We start from the raw sequence: 21203 nt of genomic DNA, 5'->3' as shown, positions 1-21203 counted from the left end.
ATTCAGTGCTATCCCTGTGCCTCCAGTCCCACAGGCTTCTTTCAGGCCTCTGAGAGGGCAGAAGCAATGTCTAGTTTGACCCTTAAGCCTCATACTTCTATCAGGGGTTAAAACTCCTGGAGACTGAAGATCTTTGTGTACCTGCCATAGCACCTACCATAGAGTGCATACTGAAATGTATGAATGAGGGAATGAATTAAGGATTTTTAAATATACCAAGGTCATTTATTCTGTTAGAATTGCTTTTATACAAACTGATGAGGAACTTAGGTTAAAAAAAGTTTTTTGTCAGTAATGCTGTCTGTGACTCAGTTTTTTTAAAGCATTAGTAATAGTGAATTATGGCCTATATATAACACCAAGACATTTTCATAAGTTCTTTTCCTCTTTTCTTGTGCCAAGTATCCATTCAAAAGCCTTGGCCTAGTATAGTAAGCAAGATGCAGTCAATTTGGACAAGTGAAAGTGAGCTTTCTCTAATTTAAAATGCAATGTGAACATGTATTTTGAGGAGAGGTGCCTAGATTTTATATGGTTAACTTGTAAGACAGAAATTTACTTGCTCTATAAGAATTTAATCTATTAAAGAAAGCAAGTCTAAGGAATGCTTTTTTTGTATACCTAATGTTAGCTTTTTCCAGCTTCTGTAAAAACTTGGTATGTTCTGAGTTTAGTAATTTCCATATAATGCAGCATTTCTTAAAAGACATACACTTAAAGAAAAAAGGTACCCGCAAATTGTTCCAGAAAGAACTCTCCTCTACTAGCAACAAGGCAGGAATTTACTAGGCCATCATTACAGACAATTCATTTCTTGTGTTTTGGTATAAGTTGCCTCTAAAAAAATACCACTGACAAATAGTACTGTGCTTTGTTTGAAATTATAATGTAAAAATGACACAAACTACCATGTGTTTAGCTCATACTACCTACCTAGGATCAATTTTGTATTACCTTCATTCTATGGACAAGAAAGTCCAGGCTTTGAGACTTCCTAATATCACTCACAAGGAAGTGTTGGAACCAAAAATACAACACAGATGTATGGTTCTAAAGCCTCTGCTATTAGGAGCATATGTAAAATAATAAAAAGTACTGTTGTGACCAATGTGATATTCACCTAAAACAGCTGTCCTAGGCTTAGCATTGTGTATGGCACAGATTAAGTAATTAACCAGGTAAACATTGGTTGAACTGAATTAGTTTGATCATTTTATCTTTTGAACTTGTCTTTGGGATGGGAAAGGCTTGTCTGGGGTAAGAGCTTTGAGGTATAACTTACATTCAGTAAGTTGCACATACTTTATTAAAGTGTACAATTTAATAAGTTTTGACAGATGTGTACATCTGTGAGACCATCACCTGGGATAGGAAAACTTAAGGGCTGGAAATAAAGATGATCTCAATTCGGCCATAAGATGATTCAGTCAAAGGAAATCCATTAGTACTGCGTGAAAGTGAGAGCTAAAGGTCGGCTCCGAGCTCCTTACCTGATAGGGTCCCTGCCAGGTTCACTCCTGGGTTAAAATCTAAGGGCTACTCCGGCCGCGCTCGAGAAGCAGGCCTAGCTGGCGCCCCAACCTCGACCGGGATTTTCTTCCGCCTTCTCCAAACCCAACTTCGGAACCTGTCTGGAGGAGCCAAGCTCCAAGGTCCGCACTCACACCCAAGGCAGGAAGCGCGTCACCGCCCAACTCCAGAAGACCCAGCCTCTCGAGGGTTTCCGTGACACTTTTGGGTCCCGGCGTGCAACGCGCGCCTCCCGGGGAGGCGGAGTAGTGGAGAGGGCTGCCGGGAAGGCGGAAGTGCGAGAATTTCCGGTCGCCGTGAGTGTTCGGACTGAGAGTGTGTGATCTTTTTCAGGTGAGTTTGGTACTTCTTGTGTTCGGTAAAGCCTAGGACTTCGGGCTCAATTCTGCTTCTCGTAGACAGTTTTGTCTCAAGCCTTATCCTTTTCTTGGCAAGGTTAAGCCCGGCCCAGAGACGAAAGCGTCCCTCAGGAGCGAGGGTGTCTCATGGTCTTAGTGGCGGCCTTCGGGCTTCTTGGTGCTCTGTGGGAATTGGAATCCTTTGTCGTTCGGACTCTCTCAGGTTAACCTCGGCCTTCACGGTTGTTTACTGCACTCCTTCTGTCCCCGCCGCTTGCAGAGCTTGAGTTGTTGCAAACGGAACGGAGTAAGTTTGTGATTGCTGGCGTCCCCTAAAATATCACTCCACTAGTCATTGATTCAACAAATTTTTATTTAACCTTTACTATGTGCAAAGAGCTGTGTATTGGGAGATCTAACGGTGAACAAGACCTGTTTAAGCTCCGGCCATGTGGAGGTCACAGTCCACTGGGGATGACAGAAAATAAATAATTTCAGACTGCAACATGTATTAAAAGGAATGAAAAGGATAATACGATGGAGAAAAAGAAGAGGGGCTCTTACAAGGTCAGAGAAGACCTTTTGGAGATACTGAAGTAAAGGAGCAAGCCTTGAGAAGAGCAGTTCTCAGACATAGGAAAGCAAATGTAAAGATATTAAAGTGAACATAGTTTGGACTCCCCCCCTCCCCAGTCGTGTCTTAGTGATTTATATATTAGTTATTTATATAACTGCTTTATTCATGTGTAACTAATACAACAAACTACACGTGTTTAAAATGTGTAATATAAGCTTTGACATGTGTATACAAACAAATCCACCAGCACGATCAAGATGGTATTATAAATCGCTCCCACAAGTTTCCTCTTAAACTCTTTACGATCTCTGTAATGCCTTCTTTCCCACACCTCATCACATCCCCACATTGTTCCTACGATGTCATTGATTGGACTGTTTTCAGATGTAGTTGGCACTTGGAGGTGAGGTGGAGGGTGAGATGAGAGTCCAGGAGGGATCAGGTCACAACCTTGTAGATCTCGAATATAGGAGGTGGGAAGTCATTAAAGAATTACAAGAAAGGCAGTCATGTGCAGAGTTTTTAAAAGTTCGTAGTAGCCACCTTGTGGAGGACTTGGGGCTGGAACTAAGGGCTGGAGAGAAAGCAAGAGTGGAAATAGACAAGTTTAAAATAGCAAAATTGACTTGTGGATAATGAAGACGGGTGGGTGTCTTTTAGGATTGAGAGAAATCAAGAATAAAATATTTATAAAAGCATTTTGTAATTTGTTAGTTATTGCATAAATGTAAGGTGATAATGCTCTTTGCATTTTTGGGAACATTAAATTTCTGCATCTTGTATGGAAACTCCAGAAACTTTCAGAATTGGCTTCACTTACAGTTTGCCAGTGACCACTGGGAGTTTGATTTGGTGTTTTTAATTACTTAACAGCCGTTTATGCCATGTCGATCCTCACACGAGTTGCACATGAAGCTATCATATCATGAACATAGAGGGGAGTTTTACCTTCCATTTGTTCATGTTTTGTAGTGATACCTTCCGATCTGGTTTTCCAAGCATTTGCCCCCCTCTCTTTTTTTTTTTTTTTTAATAGTAAACATTTGGTTTTGAATATCTTTGTTAACTTTTCAGATAAAATATGGCTAAAAGCTTGCGGAGTAAGTGGAAAAGGAAGATGCGTGCTGAAAAGAGAAAAAAGAATGCCCCAAAGGAGCTTAGCAGACTTAAAAGTATTCTTAAAGTAGATAGTGATGTTTTAATGAAAGATGTTCAAGAGATAGCCACTGTGGTGGTTCCCAGACATTGTGAAGAGAAAACCCAATGCGTGGTGAAAGATGAAAAAGGTAAGTTTATGTGCTTCGTTTAAAGAAAAAAAATTATATCAGGTTCCTTTTGGGACTCTTTTCCCCATTTTGACTGTCTTTTGGTCATTTCCATACATGCTTCTCTACAAACCTCCTGCCATGCCCGCATTATTCTTTGAAAGTTTATAGTGCGAATAGAGATTCTATGCTAAACTATTTTAAAACCAGGTCATGTGAATAGGCAGTTTAGGGATATTCAGAGTGGGCCTCTGATGCCTATACAATAGCCTAAGTGTCTCAGAAATAGACAGTACTATAGAAGTAGACAAACCTGTACACACCTTCATTGGAAGGTACATAATTCAGTCAAGGACTAGGCAGGATAAAAGGACTCTTTCTTCATTTTACCCTTTGCAAGATATAGTTCCCATTCTAAGAGTCCTACACCCTTATCCTGAAATTCAGAGTTTCCTTGTATTTGATTTTGATAGATTCTAGGGACCTCTATGTCTTAGTCATAGTCTAAAGTTAGAGGCTATATATAATGCTAGTTTCAGTATGAGAAAAGACTTATTGGTTTTCACATCCCTAATACACCACTTTGACAACAAACTAAATTAAGCACTTACAGTACCTAGGCTCTTAAAATAGAAGTATATTTATGTGGTGTCTAGTGGTCAAGGAAGAGAGCAGCATTCCTCAACCTTCCAATCCAAGAAGTTTACCATTCCTCAAAATGATCATTTCTTATCTTCTCTTCCCATTCCACCCCACTCCCACCCCCTATGAATGAAAATTACAAGAAGCTTTACACTTCACCGTCTTTGAAAAATTATGGCAATCTATAGAAAAACCCTTATCTTCCCACTATCCAAGTCTATAAGAATTTGAATATATAGTCTGTTTTCCCTCTTGTTAATGATCTCATGTTTCTTCATGTGTATTCTGAATATTTTTCATTCTCAAGGACTACTCATGCATCTTACTCATCAGTCTGTCTTCTCTGCTGGGTCATTCACAGCAGCATGAATGTGTTCTGGGATGTGTCATCTCAAAAAAAAAAAAAAAGAAAAATCTTTCCCTTGATCTTACATTTCTCCCAATCTGTCACTTTATTTCAGCTCTCCTTGCAACTTAACACTTGCTGTCTCTTTCCTCACATGCACACTACTTGCACCCATTCACTCTTTCGTTATTGAGGTAAAATTCACATAACATGAAGTTTGCCATTTTAAAGTGTACAATTCAGTAGCATTTAGTACATTGATGATGATGTCCAACCATCGCCTCTATTTCCAAAACATTTTCATTACCCTAAAGGGAAACCTCATACTCATGAAGCAGTCTCTCCCTCATCACCCTCTCCCTAGCCTCTGGCAACCACTAATGTGCTTTCTGCCTTTTTGAATTTACCTATTCTGGATATTTCATATAAGTGGAATCATATATATGAACTTTCGTGTCTGACTTTTTTCACATAGTGTAATGTTTTTGAGGTTCATCTACGTACAACTTTGTATCAGTACTTCCTTTTTAAAGCTTAATAATAGCTCATTTTATGTATGTACCACAGTTTGTTTATCCACTCATTCATTGATTGATGGACATTTGAATTGCTTTGACCTTCTGGTTATTTTGAATAGCGCTGCTGTGAACATTTGTGTATGAGATTTTGTTTTCAGTTATTTTGGGTATATATGAGTGGAATTGCTGGGTCATGTAATAAATCTGTTTACTGTTTACTGTTTTCTACGTTAGTCACACCATTTTACATTCTTCCCAGCAATATGCAAGGATTCCAATTCTTTCACATACTCATTAGTACTTGTTATTTCCTATTTTTAAAATTATTACCCCATCCTAATGGGTGTGAAGCGGTGTTTCATTATTGTTGAGCATATGGTTTGTTGGCGATTTATATATTATCTTTGCAGATAGATCTATTCAAGTCCTTTGTCCCCTTTTAATTGGATTGTCTTTTTGTTGTTGAGTATGAGGTGTTTTTTTTTTTTTAATTTCAGAACTAAGTTTATTGCAGTGAGTTAAAACATTTTTAATGTATACAATCTCAAGGTCATATATTCTGGAGACTAGAAACCCATTTACTTTTAAGTCTCGGATTTATCCTCTAATTTTCTTTTCTCTCCTGTCTTCTGTTTCTTTTATTATATTTTCTGATTTCCTCAACTTTATCTCCTAGTTCTTGTGTTGAGTTTAGTTTTGCTTTATATTTTTAATTTCCAAAATTTTTTTTATAGTATTCCTTTATTGTAGGCGGTGGTTCTTAATGGATACATACTTTCTGTGATATCACTGCTAGTATTCATTACAGTTTCTTTTAGAAATTTTGATCTGCTCTGCATTGCCTACTTTGCTCTTGGGTTATCGTCCTCCCTCCCATTCCTTTTATTTTTGTTTGTTTTGGTCCCTCTCTTTCATGTTAGAGACTTCTCCAATGTCTGATGATCAGTAGTTATTTAAAAGTGAGGCATGAAAATGATGGTTGGAAGCTTGGGTGGGCAGGGAGCAAGGTGTGGAGGAAGGCTTATCAGCTGTTGGACTTGCAGAACGATTGGATTGGTCCTTGGAGATTTTATTGTGGGACATCTCTTATCTCAGAACCTACTGGTGTTTGTTTTCTCTTCTGTCATTCTCAGAGAGGAATTCTCTCATCTCCTACCTGGGGGAATGTCTGACTGTCCTCATTTTTGATGTATTTCAGGAGCTAAATGAGGGTGGAACTGATGGTGCTGGAGTCTCCCCATTTAGTAATCTACTGGTTTTTAGTATGCGTCCTCATTTCTGCCCTCAAGTTCATGTTTCCCCATATTTCTACTTCTTCAGCCCAATTTCTCAAGCCACAAATCTAGTAGTTATCTTTCCCCCCCCCAGTAGTTATCCTTGATCCCTCTTTTCTTTATCTCCCACATCTAAACCATTAAGATATCTTGAGTATCTACAAAATACATCAATAATTTATCCATTTTTCTCCTGCTTTTTATGCTTTCGCTTTAAATGCCCATTGGCTCTTTTTGAACCAAGGTAGTAGCCTTTTTATTTCTTCAGCTCTTGTTACCTTCCGATTCATTTCTAATCTATCAACCTGTATTATATCTTTAGAATATAAATTAAATTACATCATTTTCCTGCTTAAAGCACCTCATTGTCTTTCCATGTGCTTACTAGAGTCTACCAGGTCCTATTAATCTGGTTCTGGCACCTCTCTTTAAAAAGTTATTTACCATACACTAAAGTTTGCTTTATTATTCACCCCTCAACACAATGGAGCATTATAAATACTCCATGAGAGCAAAGAGCTCATTTGGACCACTATATTCCCAGAACTTAAAATAGCCCTAAAATGGTAATTCAACAACTAGTTATTGAATGGCTAGTATATGCCAGTCACTATTTTAGCTACTGTGGAAACAATGATGAGTATCAGAGACATGGCCTCCATCTGAATGCGATTTACATTGTATTGGAGGAGACAGAAAGTACACCAGATAAATGTATTAATAAAATGTCAGGTAATAGAGATCATGGAAGAAGACCCTGTATACCCTGATAAGTTCCCAGGGAGGGACATTCTGGGCATGTCCTTCACAATCGATAAGTTTGGTGATGGATGTACCACAGCACGGTTGCGCTGAACTTCCTGCCAAGTCTCCTGTTAGTAGACCTGGATCTCTGTATTATCTGGATAGAAAAGTGTGGTAGCCATAGGGTACATCCAGTTCTTTCTTCTCTGTTGTCTGCCCATCTCTGTCATCACAAGCCTGCTGCTTAACTTCTACACCTCTTGCAAGTTCACTTTGTTAGAAGTGGCTGGTCATCCCTAATCAGCTTCTAAGGCTTGTCCATTAGATGTGTGAATACACATCTTATTGGCTCAGCTATCTTATTTAGCTCAAGAAAACACAGTCTGAGAAATGTTCTTGTAACTCACATTTGCTCAGAACCATACTTACCCCTAATGCAGTAACTCAAAGCCATACATCCTAAATGTTTCCTGTTTAACTTTTGCTATTCCAAAGAAGGACAATCATGACAACATTCTTTAGAAAGTTTCTTAGTGATTAAATAGATAGTGTCTCTAGGTCTCACAAATGTCTTTCATGGTTATAGGAACAAATGGCAGCACATGTGGGATTCCACTGAATGTGTTATAAGGGATTTTCAGAGTATTAGAGCAATCTGCAAATAAGGAATTTTTTTTTCCTTTCGTAGTTTCAGACCATTTTCAGTTCTGATGTTCTTATTACATTAATATGCTTTTTCACAGGGTTGTTATCATTTGTGAGTATTAATAGTTTTTTCCATTTTTTATTCAGATGACATGAAAATGGAGACCGATATTAAGAGAAACAAAAAGAGTCTTCTAGACCAGCATGGACAGTACCCCATATGGATGAATCAGAGGCAAAGGAAAAGGCTGAAGGCAAAGCGAGAGAAAGGGAAAGGGAAGAACAAAGCAAAAGCAGTGAAGGCAGCAAAGGGTTTGGCCTGGTAGACTCTTAAAAACTTGAAAAATGCCACATGGGACAGATCTTTGATTAGAATGTATACACTGATTTCAGCTTCCACTAAATGAAAACTTTGTTTTCATATTTCAGTTTGGCCTTTTTCTTCAATTCAAACCCAGCATAACTCCTCAAATTTATTTTGGGAACTTGAATAAAATATTTTCTTCCATGAAAGAAAGCTATACTGATATTTTAATTGGATGCTATCCAATATGCAAGGATTATCAGACATCAAAATTCTATCAGATGTTAATGTGATTGGTCTTCATAAAGAGAAATTATATTGTCAAATTCAAGCTAACTCAGATTTAAAGAAAACTTATGTTATTTTAAAATATAAGATCAGTGGATCTTATAAGCTGCATGTTTGGAATTTCGAATTTGTATAAATAGAATAAAAGGTACTTTGTCTAGATCTTGAACATCTTTTCTTTCATATATCCTTAAGATTTTCTAGTAGTAGAGAAGACCATATTCTTTTAAATTTTTAGGTAGAATATTAATATGTACAAATTTATACACTCCATCTTAAGGAGGTTAGAACATCATGGGAACTGGGTAAATGTCAGTTTTTATATTATGTAGCTAATGCAACATTTCACAGAGTAAGATCCTCAATCAGTTTTTTTAGGCGCATGGTGAAAATACATTTTGTGGTCGCCTCAATTTGGAGGATGCTACAGACTTGAAGATTCACAAAAAGTATTAGCTTAGTATAGTTTCCTAGAGATCAAGCAATAAAGAAACCTCTTCAACTTTGACTCTGAAACTAGTGTTCTGAGGAATAGACTATACTGTTGGAAATGCTGATATAGTGAAAGGATTTTTGTTAAATCTGTCTTGCTACGGTTTACTAATTTCACTCTTATGTTTACTTTTAAGTAATTTAAATTTAGTGTTCACTCTGAAATTTCACTGTAATTATATTAGCCATCATTATATGTTCACTGAACAACAAACATTTATTGAGTGTCTACTGTATGCCAGGGACTTTTCCAGGTACTAGGAACACAGAACAAGTCAAGCTGTCAGCCCTTATGGGCGTCTATTAAAACGAGGCTGTTAACTTCAGGGAAAAACCAAGTTAAAACTGAGATCTATTAGAATAAGGTCACTTAGTTATCAGGACACAAGTTTTGTGCCAGGCACACTGCTAGTCTGGAACATAGAGATAAATAGGACATGACCTAAATCTTTTAGGAGTTTTGAATCTATAAAACTTAATGCCAGTAAAATCTTTAAATTATTTTACGTAAGCCTTTTTTCAATTTACTTGGTTAGTTAACTGAAAAGTTAGTGGTTAATTTGTGTGTGTGTGTGTGTGTGAGCAGTCATCTGATTTATAAAAAGATTCAACAAATTTTAAAATGTTACAAAAATATTTTTAAAATATCAAAAAGTAACCATACTCACCTCATGATAGAGAAAATGGGTGAATGGAATAATTCATGCTGTACCACGTTTAATAAACTGGCCACAGAAAGTCGGTTGAAGGAAAGCAGAGGAACTTTAACTTTGTCTTTTAGGAATTAGAACCAAGGGGCTACATTATCATCTGGCATCCACTCAGTGTTGTACCTATGGTTAGGAATGGGTATTATGGGAACTCCAGGATCTTCCTGATTCTTCCTTTGAGGTCCTGGTCAATGGTGGCCACAGTATAACACTTAATGCTGAGTTACTGTCAATACTAAGCAGTCATCTGCATAGGATCCTTTGTGCATGGTAATCATTCAAATCTTGGATCCTTGGCAATCATTAGAACCACTCGATACTTCTGCCCCAGTTTCTCAACTTCAGCCATTACACAACACAGTTATACAAGGAATACACTTGGCATACAGACAGTCCATTGTTGACTGCACTAAGTCCAGTTTGGCTTTAATAGAAAGTTGTTAAAATTGGTATCAACCAGGATGTGGTAAGGTAGGCCGAGCTGTGTGTTATATTGGGAAAATAAGAAGAGTGTTGGGGGACTTCTCTTTCTTTGAGTGTACTGGGAGCTTTTCTTTGTTTTTAGGTTTTAATCTATCCTTTAAAGTTCTGATCTCTGAGACTAAGCATTTGCTTCATGTTCTCATACATTCTTGTTTTCTTTTGCTTTCCCATGTTCATGTTGCATTCTTGTTTCTTTTAGTGGCTAATTTTTAAATACTTAAAATAAGTTTTCTCAAAGAAGCTAATAAAAGATATGATTTGGAAAATAAATGTTATCCATGGCCCTTTTTGCCTTTTGGTGGTGTTATGAACAAATACTTTATCAGGAAAAGTAAATATATAAATGTTTATTCACGAAATAAGTTGCTCACCTTGTCCAGTTAAGGCACTGACAATATCAGCCTAAATATACTAGCCAAACTTGTTACCTTTTTTTTTCTTTAAACAGGTATTGTCTACACCAGTGATGTTATACACTTGATGTTTATTTAAATTTTGGCAGCATCGTCAGGTATTTTTTAGCTGGATTTTCTTTAAGTTGAGGTCAGAGACCAATGCCAGGAGTATGTTCATATTTTCTGTTGCTGGTAACCTCTAATTCGACTCCAGTGGTAGTAGCTTTGAGCTTTCATTTAGGGCCTCCCAATGATTATTGATATATTCACTTAAGTTGGTTCGGTCAGGATTTAACTTAAAAAAATAAAAATAAAAACACTGCTGTCAAAAAACTTACTTGGGAAACATGTTCTCAAGTGTCCTATGGCTTCTGGAAAAGTGGCTTGAAGAGAGCTTGTCTTGCACTAGGTCGTGATTGGGTCCTCTAAGTCTCTCAGTTTGTGTACTGCACTGCAAGCAAGGTTCTTCTCATCTCCAAATTTTGGTGGGAAATTTAGACTGGCATTCCAAAATGAACGCAGGGGTATGATTACTTTTTGTTGCTCTATTCCTAGAGATTATAAATTAAAAAGTATTGCAGAGTCCTTTAAATGAATAACTTATTTTAAAAAATTCCGTCATCCTTGTTAGATTGATGTTTTCCAGGGAATTGATGTAAAACCACCAGGTGGAGCTAAAGCTAATCCCCGAAACATTTTTGGAATTAAGTTGAGAGAGCTGAATCTCATTAAGAAGCGAATGTAACATTTCATTTTTTTAAGAAATTAAATTTAAAATTAAAACATTTAAAGATAATCAAAAATTGCTTTCATTTATTGGTTGCTTTGTATGTCAGGCCTTGGTCTAAATTATTTAATCCTAAACTCTTCAAAGTATTAACTCATTCAAATCCTATGAGTTTGGTACTAATTATCTCTATTACACAGGAGGAAACTGAGGCATGCAGGCCATATAACTAAAACTGGGAGAGCCAAGATTCAAATTCAGACAGGCTCCAGAGCCTGTAGTCTTACCATGCCACTCTGCCTCTAACGGATGTACAAACTTGCTAAGAGATGCAGGCTCAGGATCAGATAAAGAGCAGCTTTCAGTAGAGAAATGATTCTCAAATCTCTGGGCCTACACCAGACTAGAGTCCTCTAGGTAGCACTCCCTTGGAATGGGCTGATCCAATCCCAAAGGTGTGGCCCAAGATCAGTGCTGCCCAAGCTACTAATCAGAGAAGAAATGTGAACTGCAGTTGAAGCATCAAGTAAGTAGTGGTTTTGACCCATCTTTTTTTAATGTCACATTGATATAAGTACATTTTCCCCCACTAGTTCACATGCTGTCTAGAACAAATATGTAGCAAAATATATTTGCTTATTAGAAAATTTGGATATTTTCAAAATTTGAATCTATACACCTTGGATATGATTTGTAAGATACAGAGAAGAAAAAAATAACAGTTACGAATGATTTAAATATCTGGAATGGACTGAGTAATGATGGTGAGGGATAGTGGTATGTGGTTTAGACTAATGAAGTGCTAGCCACAAAATAATATAAATGGGAGAAATCTAAAGAGACTTCAAGGAATTCCCAAATTTATAAATATTACAGTTGAGATGCAGAGGTTGGGCCATTGAGTAAGCTTACCAGCTAAGTGACTAACTTCTGATGGCCCCTGGCAGAGTGATTCAGATTCATGTTAGCACAAAATAGAATTCTTTTTCCTTGTATTTGCCAGCATATAAAAACACCGTGTGGCAGACATACCAGTTTGACAAAGTGATGTTGCAGGAGTGGAGAGCGGGGAGCTGTTAAATACTCATGCTTAAGGTCAGGTTTGTGCCTGCTTACAAAACAAACAAAAAGCCCTAAATTTTACATAGTTGAATGCCCAGAGTCTTCACCCATTTTAGAGCAGGAGAAAAATACAATGTAGTGTCAAATAAGACTCAATTGGTAGAATAATAGTGATAACAACTGACATTTAGAGAATGCATACCATGTTAAACACTTCATCTATTTCATCCTAATGCTGTGGGATCAATACTCATCTATTTTCAGATGAGGAAACAGTTTTGAAGAGGTAAGTAAATTTGTCCAAAATCATATTAACTGTTCAATAGTAAGCATAGCCGTTCCAGAGTATAGAATGAATGCTTCTTATGGGAAGCTTCAGAGAGAGACTCTGATTCAATCTAAAGAATAACCTAACCAGGATGTTGGAAGCACTACCCTGTTAAGCTAAGACTGGACAGCCACTTGGTTGGAATGTAGTAGAACAGATTTAAACATTGTACAGTGGTCCCCTTTTTCCACAGGGGATACAATTCAAGACCTCTGGTGGATGCTTGAAAGTAGATAGGCCGAACCCTAGATATACTGTTTTTTCCTGCATCCATACCTATGATAAGTTTAATTTATAAAATAGGCAAAGAGATGAATAATAAAATAGAACCATTAAACAATACATGTGACTCTTAAACAACATGGGTTTGAACTGCGAAGGTCCACTTAATACAGACTTTTTTCAATAGATACACAGCCCTTCTTATCCCTGGGTTTCATATCTGCAGATTGAACCAAGCACGGATCAAAAGCAGTATTTTCTGATCCTCAGTTGGGGATTCAAGGATGCAGGGGGCCAACTGTATGCATTCTTCTACACATGTTTATATAAGGGACTTAAGCATCCACAGATTTTTGGTATCGAGGGATGTCCTGGAACCAGTCCTCTTCAGATACCAAAGTACAACTGTAGTTATGTTTTGGGGAGTCAAAAGTTATACGTGGATTTTCAACTGCCTGAGGTGTGGTGGTCAGCATCCTTAACTTCCGCATTGTTCAAGGGTCAAGTGTATGCTCTAATAAAAGTTATGTGTGTGTGGTCTCTCTCGAAATAACTTTATTGTACCGTTGTCCAGTGTGGATGTGCTGGACAAAGAGAAGTTCATGTTCCAGGCGGAACGGAGCAGGACAGTTGGAGTTTTCATGATACTACTCAGAATGAATTGTTTATTTCATTTTTCATTTAATATTTTCGAACCGCAGTTGACTGCGGGTAACGGAAGAAAGTGAAACGTCGAATAAGGGAGGACTACTGTACTTGGGCTTGGGATTGAAAGCTACTAAAGTCTTTTCCAGCCAAGAAATGCCTTGCAGGAAGTTGTCATGTCTGACATGTATTGTGCTTGTTTTGCTCTATATATTCTTTTGGCACTACATGATTGCAGACTTAAGTATCTTTTCGGTGGAAATAATAAAATCTGAAATCTCCTTAAATTTGTTAATATTAAGTCTGGTATTCATTCCACTAAGTTCCACTTTAAAGTATGGAAAAACGTTATAAACATCTGCTTTAAACAATGAATGGAGTAAAGGCCTCTGCATTTTAATTTAAAGAATGGCATAGTTTTATAATACATTAAGTTTATAATATGCAGAATGTATTTAATTTCCTAAAGCGATGACTTATCTTGGCATTATGCTATCTTATGAAACACTTTCTCACTCTCACATTGTGTCTTTATAGTTTTCAATATCAGCAAAACCTTTAAATAGTCTTAGTTGGGTGTTGTGTGCCATTATACAGTAACTGCTAGTACATATGGTATTTCTGATCCATGTAATAAAGTACATTTGTCATGTATCTCGTGATCTGCATACCTTTCAGCTGTTACTTCATAAATCTGTTCCATCGGAGAACTGCTTTGTGCAGCAATGGTTGAAGCTGCTTTTAATAAACTAATATTTTGTGTTTCATATATAATCAACAGGGAGTATTATAGACTTGTGCCTCTGTGGAGAAACATTCCACTAAACTTCTTTTCTCTTGACAATAATGGAAAAAAAATAGCTTGGGAAAAACACAGATGTTCGAGAACATATGTTGTTTGTTCCTAAAAGTCAGCTGAAGATCTTTTGTATCGCTCTAGGTTTTTGTTTTTTTTTTTCAATGCTTTAGAGAAGAAACAGTTTGAGATATGTGATGGGGAGAAGACAGTTACAAATTTCATTGAGAGACCAACATTGAGTGCTATTTGTCAAAATTCTAAAATGCTTCACCTTGTTCACAAAGGGGTGATATTCTTGAGCTGAGCTGTGGGCAGTTGGCCAAAGACTGGCCATTCCCACATGCTTCTCTACTCAGACATAAGCATTTTGCTCTTGTTTTAGTTTTTCTTCTGTCCCAAACTTCAAACTAACAGTATCTTCCAAAAAAAAAAAGCACAGGTATTTAATAATTCAGGTAATCCCTTGAGTAATTGCACAGTGGCTATTGTTTTTCTTCAGCTGTAGAAATTTGTTCCATGAGTCAGTTCTCCACAGACTAGGCAATTGGTTATTGATAACTGTATAGGATATTCTTGGAAAATGCTTAAGAAAAGGAAGCTATATGCCTTAGATGAAGTTGGTATGGATGTCCTTTATAAGTCTATGAATCTTTAAGAAGAGTTACCATAAAGGGAATGGGAACCAGCTGTTCAAATCTCCACTGAGGAAATGGGTTTTAACTGTAGCAGAAGGGATTTGAGTTAAATGTAAAGAAGAGCTTTCTTGAATGTGAGTGTTATTTAAAGCCAAGTATGGATTGAAAAGAGGCTGCTGAATTGTCTCTGGAAGAGAGAGAGAGAGAGAGTGCTAGAGAAAGAAATGGACGTGGGCAGAGATTGGGAGGTCCCCACTTATTTGAGATGGCTTAAATGTAATTCCACTTAATGGTTATGAGTCCTTCATTCTCTTTCCTCACACATCTCAGGTTAGAGGTTTAAAAGGTCAGAACTGAAGAGTATACTTTAGTTATTAGAGCTAAAGCGCCAGAGGACCTCTAGGTCTGGAGGTCCTTTTGATGTAATTCTGAATTGAAAGGAAATGCTAAGGTGTGACCAGTGGATGAGGAAATTGACCCGTGGTTAATTTTCCACTCTCGTCATTAAAGACCAGTGTACCCACTGAGCTCATCGTGTCAGGGAGGAATTTGACATTGAGCAATTTCTGGAATGGCAAGCAGTAGGCTGAGACCGCTTAAACGTAGGTTTGAAGGGCTGGGGAATGGGTATGGCCATGTCACTGCTGGGCATGTGCCAACTATATATTTTGATCAGGAAATTGCCTGTAAGACTAAAGAGTTGTGGGTCAAGTGTGGCACTTTGAATTCCAGAGAGCATAGACTGAAAATTGACCCTTTCTTTTTTCTTCCCTCTTGGCTGTCACCACCCTGCTCTGGGCCCCATTTGGTATACTCTTTTGCATGTCTCTTTTCTCTGCATCTTTTAAAATCTTTTTCTTTCAGTTGGCTTTTCTTGCATATTATTTTTTGTAAGTTTTTGTTTTAATGAAAAAGCTGTGAGTCAAACATTTTTAATTTACTTCTTAGGGAAAAAAAAGTCCTATACATTTAGTTATAAGTGCTTTTTATTTATAAATGACTCCCAGCGTTTTCTTTGTAGTCTAGTGACAATAGTAGAAACAGGTTTCCTGTTTCTATGCAGTTTCTCTTCATCATTTTGTCTTCTTTCTTCCTTTGCATTCCTCCTCCCACCACCAACACATACATACACACAAGCCTCTTCTGTGTGTGTATTACTTTAATTTCCTACTTGATCCCAAATCATTACCTTTCTTTCATTCTCTACCTCCCCACTTGGCTCTTCCCCTTTCATCTCAGTCTTTCCACTCATTATGTTTTTCTTCCTCTTCCTTTTCACTTTCATTTCCTAACTAGATGCATGAATAGAAAATGTGCTCTATAACAGGGGCAGGCAGAAGGGCTGTCCATGTGTTTTTGTAAATAAAGTTTTATTGGAACAGAGCCACGCCCACTTGTTTATGTATTGTCTACAGATTTGCGCTACAAAGGCAGAGTTGAGTGGTTGTGACAGACCATTCTTTGGACTGTAAAACTTAAACTATTTACTATCTGGCCTTTTAAGAAAAAGTTTGCTGCTTCCTGCTTTAAATATTTTCTGTGTTTATTAAATGAACCTTTTGTTCTTTATTTGGAAATTCAGGTAAGTTGGATCTGTTTTATGTCTCTCATCCCTGGTTAATGAAATTAGGTTTTATTTTATATCTGCAGGTCCCTCTAAATTTCTTTTTTTTTCTTTCTTTCTAAATTTCTTTCTTGAAGGCAGTCATGTCCAAAAGAAGAAAGGCAATCAAACCCACCCTCATTAATTATCAAAGCAAGGCAGGTAACACCAGAGGGTTGTCGTGCATGTGTGTGTGTGTGTGTGTGTGTGTGTGTGTGTGTGTGTGTGTGTGTGTTCAGATGGATTCTCTATCTTCCACCTGTGACTGGGCTGCTTTTAGTTTTTGGACAAAAAAATCATTTTATTATAAAGCTTTTCAAAAATCTCATAGCTAACTTTTTCTTTAAGTCTTTGAACCAGTTTTGCATATGTTAGATGCTGAAGAAAGACCTCTGTTTTAATTTAATATGGCACCTAGAATACTGACACATATGAAAGCATTCCAATTTAGTTTAATTTGGTGGGTGGTCTAGCTGAAAATGTTTTACCCAAATACACTTACAGGTTGGTTTCATTAACATGAAATTAATACAGACTAAAATAGTTATAGGATTTAAGGCTGAACAGTGTTTTAGAGATCACCTACATTAACCCTGTACTTTTTTAACAGATGAGGAAACTGAGGTCCCAATTTTCCCAAGATATTAGAAGTTCGTGACAGAGTCCAGGAGCCCAGGTCTCTACTTTCAGACAAATCTTTCTCTAAATCATAATGCGGTGACAACTAGTCACATAAACGATAACATTCTGACTAATGTCAAGATTAATTCTATTCTCTTCCTTTCTATAAAAAGAGGGGCCGTTAAATGAAACTATGGTGTGTGACTAGTGGTCTTTTCTGCAGTTCTATTTATGCTGTGGTTAATAACCAAAACTTTTCTATTAGTGCTGTGCCTCTTTGTTAGAGGCAGAATAATATCTTTTAGTTAAAACAAAACAACAAACCCCTTTTTCCTGTGCCCTCCAAAAAAGACTGGATTGGTGGTTTTGTCTTTACTCTCTTCTCTCTCTCTTTTTTTTCTATCTTTTTTTTAACCCTCTTCTAATTCACCCTGTGTAGTTGTCAATTTCTTTTTCTTTTTGTAACTTTTATTTTTTTTTGTAAAAATAACACATGTATTTTGTAGAAAAATTAGAAAACCCAGGAAAGTCTAAATGAAATACAATCATTCATAATCCAACCCAGAGAATATGTATATGTATGTATATTTCTATAATTGTCTTAACACTGTATAATTTTATATCCTGTTTTCTTAATTTTCTATCATGAGAATTTTTCCTATGCCACTGAAAATTCTTTAAAAGTGTCGTTTGATAAGTTCCCTCTTATTCTGTCTTTTGGGTAAACTATAAATTTTCTAATTTTACTATTTTGGGACATTTAAATTTTTTCCAAAATATTTTTTTGTTCTCAAAATATTTTTCTGTAATATTAATGACCTTACATGTAAATCCTTATCTGAGTGTATGCTTCTAGAAGAATTCTAGAAGAGTATGAACTCCGCTTAAAAAGACTCCTGACCATATTGCCAAACCACCTTCCCAAAAGGCTGAAACAGTTAATCCTTCCAGGAGTGTGTGACTGCCCATCTGGGGCACACTTGGAGGACTGCAAATTAGCCTTTTAAAACATTCCTTTCAATATTTCACTCTCTAGCTAAGAAACTTCCCATGGCCGCATGATCAAATCTAAACTTCTTAGTGTATACTCTTCCATTTCTTCACTTCCAACTGATTTCTCAGCCTCTGCAGTCTGGCATTGGCCCCCATCTGTCTGCCTGGAGCTATTAAGGAAATAGCCCTGGATGAACTAAGTGTTAGGAAAAACTAGGTTTCAAATCCCAGCCCTGCCACTTAGTAGCAGTATGTGACCTTGGGCAAGTGACTTAATTTCTCTGAGCTTGTTTCCAAAGCTTTACAATGGAAATAATAAAGCAAACCTTTATTTGTGGGGCTCCTGTGAAATAATATATGTAAAAAATTTTTTAAATCTGTGGAGCACTGTGTAAACATTAGGGGGTATATTGTTGAGACTACTCTTGGGGGTCGTGTGGTAGTTATTAGTGCTGTCCACCAAATATTTCTAATTCCCTTTAGGCTCATGATAGAATTTCACTGCCCCCCTTCCCACTGGGGTGTGGCCACATGACTGACTTTGGCCAATGTGATATGAGAGGAAGTGGCATGTGTACTTACCTGCAAAATCTTTTAAGAGCTAGGCCTTAGCCACTCTGCCGTGTCCTCTCCCATGGTGAAGATGGTTGCTCCATGAGCCTGGGTCCTGGAGAAAGAACATCCTTATGGAGAAGAATTCCCAGCCAACCAGTGATGGACACGTATCTCAAGCAAGAGTTAGGCCTTGCCTTTCTAAAGTTCGAGGTTTGGGAGTTGTTTGTTACTGCACTCTAACTTAGTTGTACGAGCCTAGTCTCAGTCCTTTCTCTGCAGTGTTCGATACTGAAATTCTTAAAATCCTCTTTTCCTTTGACTTGGTGTTGTTAGCACTCTTGGTGTTTTCCTCCATCTCTAACAACTCCTTTGTTTCCCTTGCATTCTCTTCCTTCGCTTTCAACTTAAATATGGATATAAGATGAGCTTCTGACCCCATCATCTTTTTTTTGGTGTATGCTTACCTTTGCCAGCTTTGTTTACTCTCATGGCTTTAAATATTATGTTTCTTTAACCCTCTGTGTTTGAAGAAGGTTTCCAGTTTGGGGATCCTTAGCGTCTACCTTTTTTTTATGCCTCAAGGGCAGGAGCTCTAGACCGGAACCAGATGACTCTTGCACTTACCTACCTGTGAGAGAACCTCTCTGTGCCTCCGTTTCTGCATCTATAACATGGGGATAATTGTAGTTCCTACCTCATAGGTGGTTTTGAGGATTAGATAAGAAATCACATGTAAAACTCTTCTAGTGTCTACCTGGCACACAGTAGCTCACTATAAATAGTGGTGGTGGTTTTGTTCGTATACATCTTCTTATCTCTCTCCTTCACTCTTCAAGTTCTACTTGCAGTTTCTGGTAAGATATGCTTAGAAATAGAAGCCCCATAAAAAGTATTTTGTTGTAGGTCTAACATAGCATTGATGTCTAATATCAGAGGTGAAAAATTGTTGCCCTCGCTCTGAAGATACTTTGTACAGTGTTCAATTTGTTTTCTGATTGAAGTATTGCCTTTGGGTGGGTCAGACAGATGCTTCTAGGTTCTCTGCTTCCTGTTGTTTTATACACAGTCGCCTCATTGACCTTGGGAGGAGATCTGCCTTCTGCAAACCTTCTCTACCCACACTCACCAATCTCTCCCCTGCACACCCCTGGCGTATCATTGTCAGGGCATCTTGGCTTCCCCTGGCTTTTCCCCTAAGAACACAAAGAATCTCTCTCTCTCTTTTTTGTATTTTTTATTATGGTAAAATATACACAACATAAAATTTACTATTTTAACCATTGTTCAATTTAGCGGCATTAAATACATTCACAATGTTCTGCAACCATCACCATTTTTCATTTCTAACTTTATCATCATCTCAAACAGAAACTGTGTACCCTTTAAATAGTAACTTCCCAATCCCTCTTCCCCTAGACTCCAGTAACTGTTATTCTATTTTCTCTCTATGAATTTGCCTATTCTAAGTATACCTCACAACAGTGGAATTATACAATATTTGTCCTTCCGTGTCTGGCTTCTTTCACTTATCATAATGTTACAAGGTTCACCCATGTTGCATCATATGTCTGAATTTCATTCATTTTAATGGTGAATAATATTCTACTATACATCACATTTTCTTTATCCACTTACCTATTGATGGATACTTTGGGTTGTTCTGCTGAGAATATCTTGAGGCCCATGGTGTTGGCTCATCCAAGTTCTCCATTCTCAGACAACCTTCCCTTCTTGAAACTCCTTTGTCTATACCTCTTGTCTGCCTCAAAGTCATACACTGGGTGATGAAAATATTGGAGGAGGGGGTTGGGAAGGAACAGAGGAGACTATATGAATGTGATTGAGATAGATTTTAATTCTCTTTGCAAAAAAATGTATGATTTGAAAAATACTCATAGTTAGCAATTAAAAATCATGCATATTTCATATTTTTTGGTAGCTAATTTCTTGTGTTTTTCAATATTTTTTGACTGTTACAAAGAGCTTTTTTTCGTTTGGAAAGCTGGTGATGGAAGATACACAGAGCCCCTCAATGTTGTACTTATGCTGACTTAGGACGTCTATTATTTTGTTTGGTGATTTAACTTCTGAATTTGGGGGGTGGTATAGCTCATGTCATTGGCACTGCACTTTAAGTTCTTCCAGAAGACCATTCTGTGCTTTGGTATAGCCAGATAAAAAAATGTACATTTCTTAAAGGGTTTGATGCACATTTGGCACTCCTTTAAACATTTTCTTTTACTTTTTGTTTCTTCCAGCAACATCCAGCACAATATGCAGACAGTAGGTTTGCTATTGTTTACTGTTTAACGAATTAGTCAGTCTATGGATTACATCTTTCCAAAGTGCCTACTTCTCTTTTTATTCTCTCTCTCTCTTTCTTTCTTTCTTTTTCTTTCTTTCTTTCTTTCTTTCTTTCTTTCTTTCTTTCTTTCTTTCTTTCTTTCTTTCTTTCTTTCTGT

General features: G+C 37.2%; 1 protein-coding gene and 1 pseudogene across 1 annotated transcript; one reads left to right on the top strand and one right to left on the bottom strand.

The window, feature by feature from the left end:
* The first annotated feature begins 1725 nt into the window (after nt 1-1725).
* Nucleotides 1726-8633, top strand: LLPH (LLP homolog, long-term synaptic facilitation factor). Its single transcript, XM_006923710.3, has 3 exons — nt 1726-1863; nt 3520-3731; nt 8027-8633. The coding sequence occupies exons 2-3, from the start codon at nt 3527-3529 to the stop codon at nt 8203-8205; spliced, it is 384 nt and encodes a 127-aa protein (XP_006923772.1). The 5' UTR covers nt 1726-1863; nt 3520-3526; the 3' UTR covers nt 8206-8633.
* Nucleotides 8634-9747: 1114 nt separating this feature from the next.
* On the bottom strand, nt 9748-11285 carry LOC112472264 (annotated as a pseudogene).
* Between the last annotated feature and the right edge of the window lie 9918 nt (nt 11286-21203).

This window comes from Pteropus alecto, unplaced genomic scaffold, assembly GCF_000325575.1.
Source record: "Pteropus alecto unplaced genomic scaffold, ASM32557v1 scaffold76, whole genome shotgun sequence".
NCBI classification, from domain to species: Eukaryota; Metazoa; Chordata; class Mammalia; order Chiroptera; family Pteropodidae; genus Pteropus; species Pteropus alecto.
The sequence above is the reverse complement of the archived record's forward strand: the minus strand, read 5'-3'. Positions and strand labels throughout refer to the sequence as shown.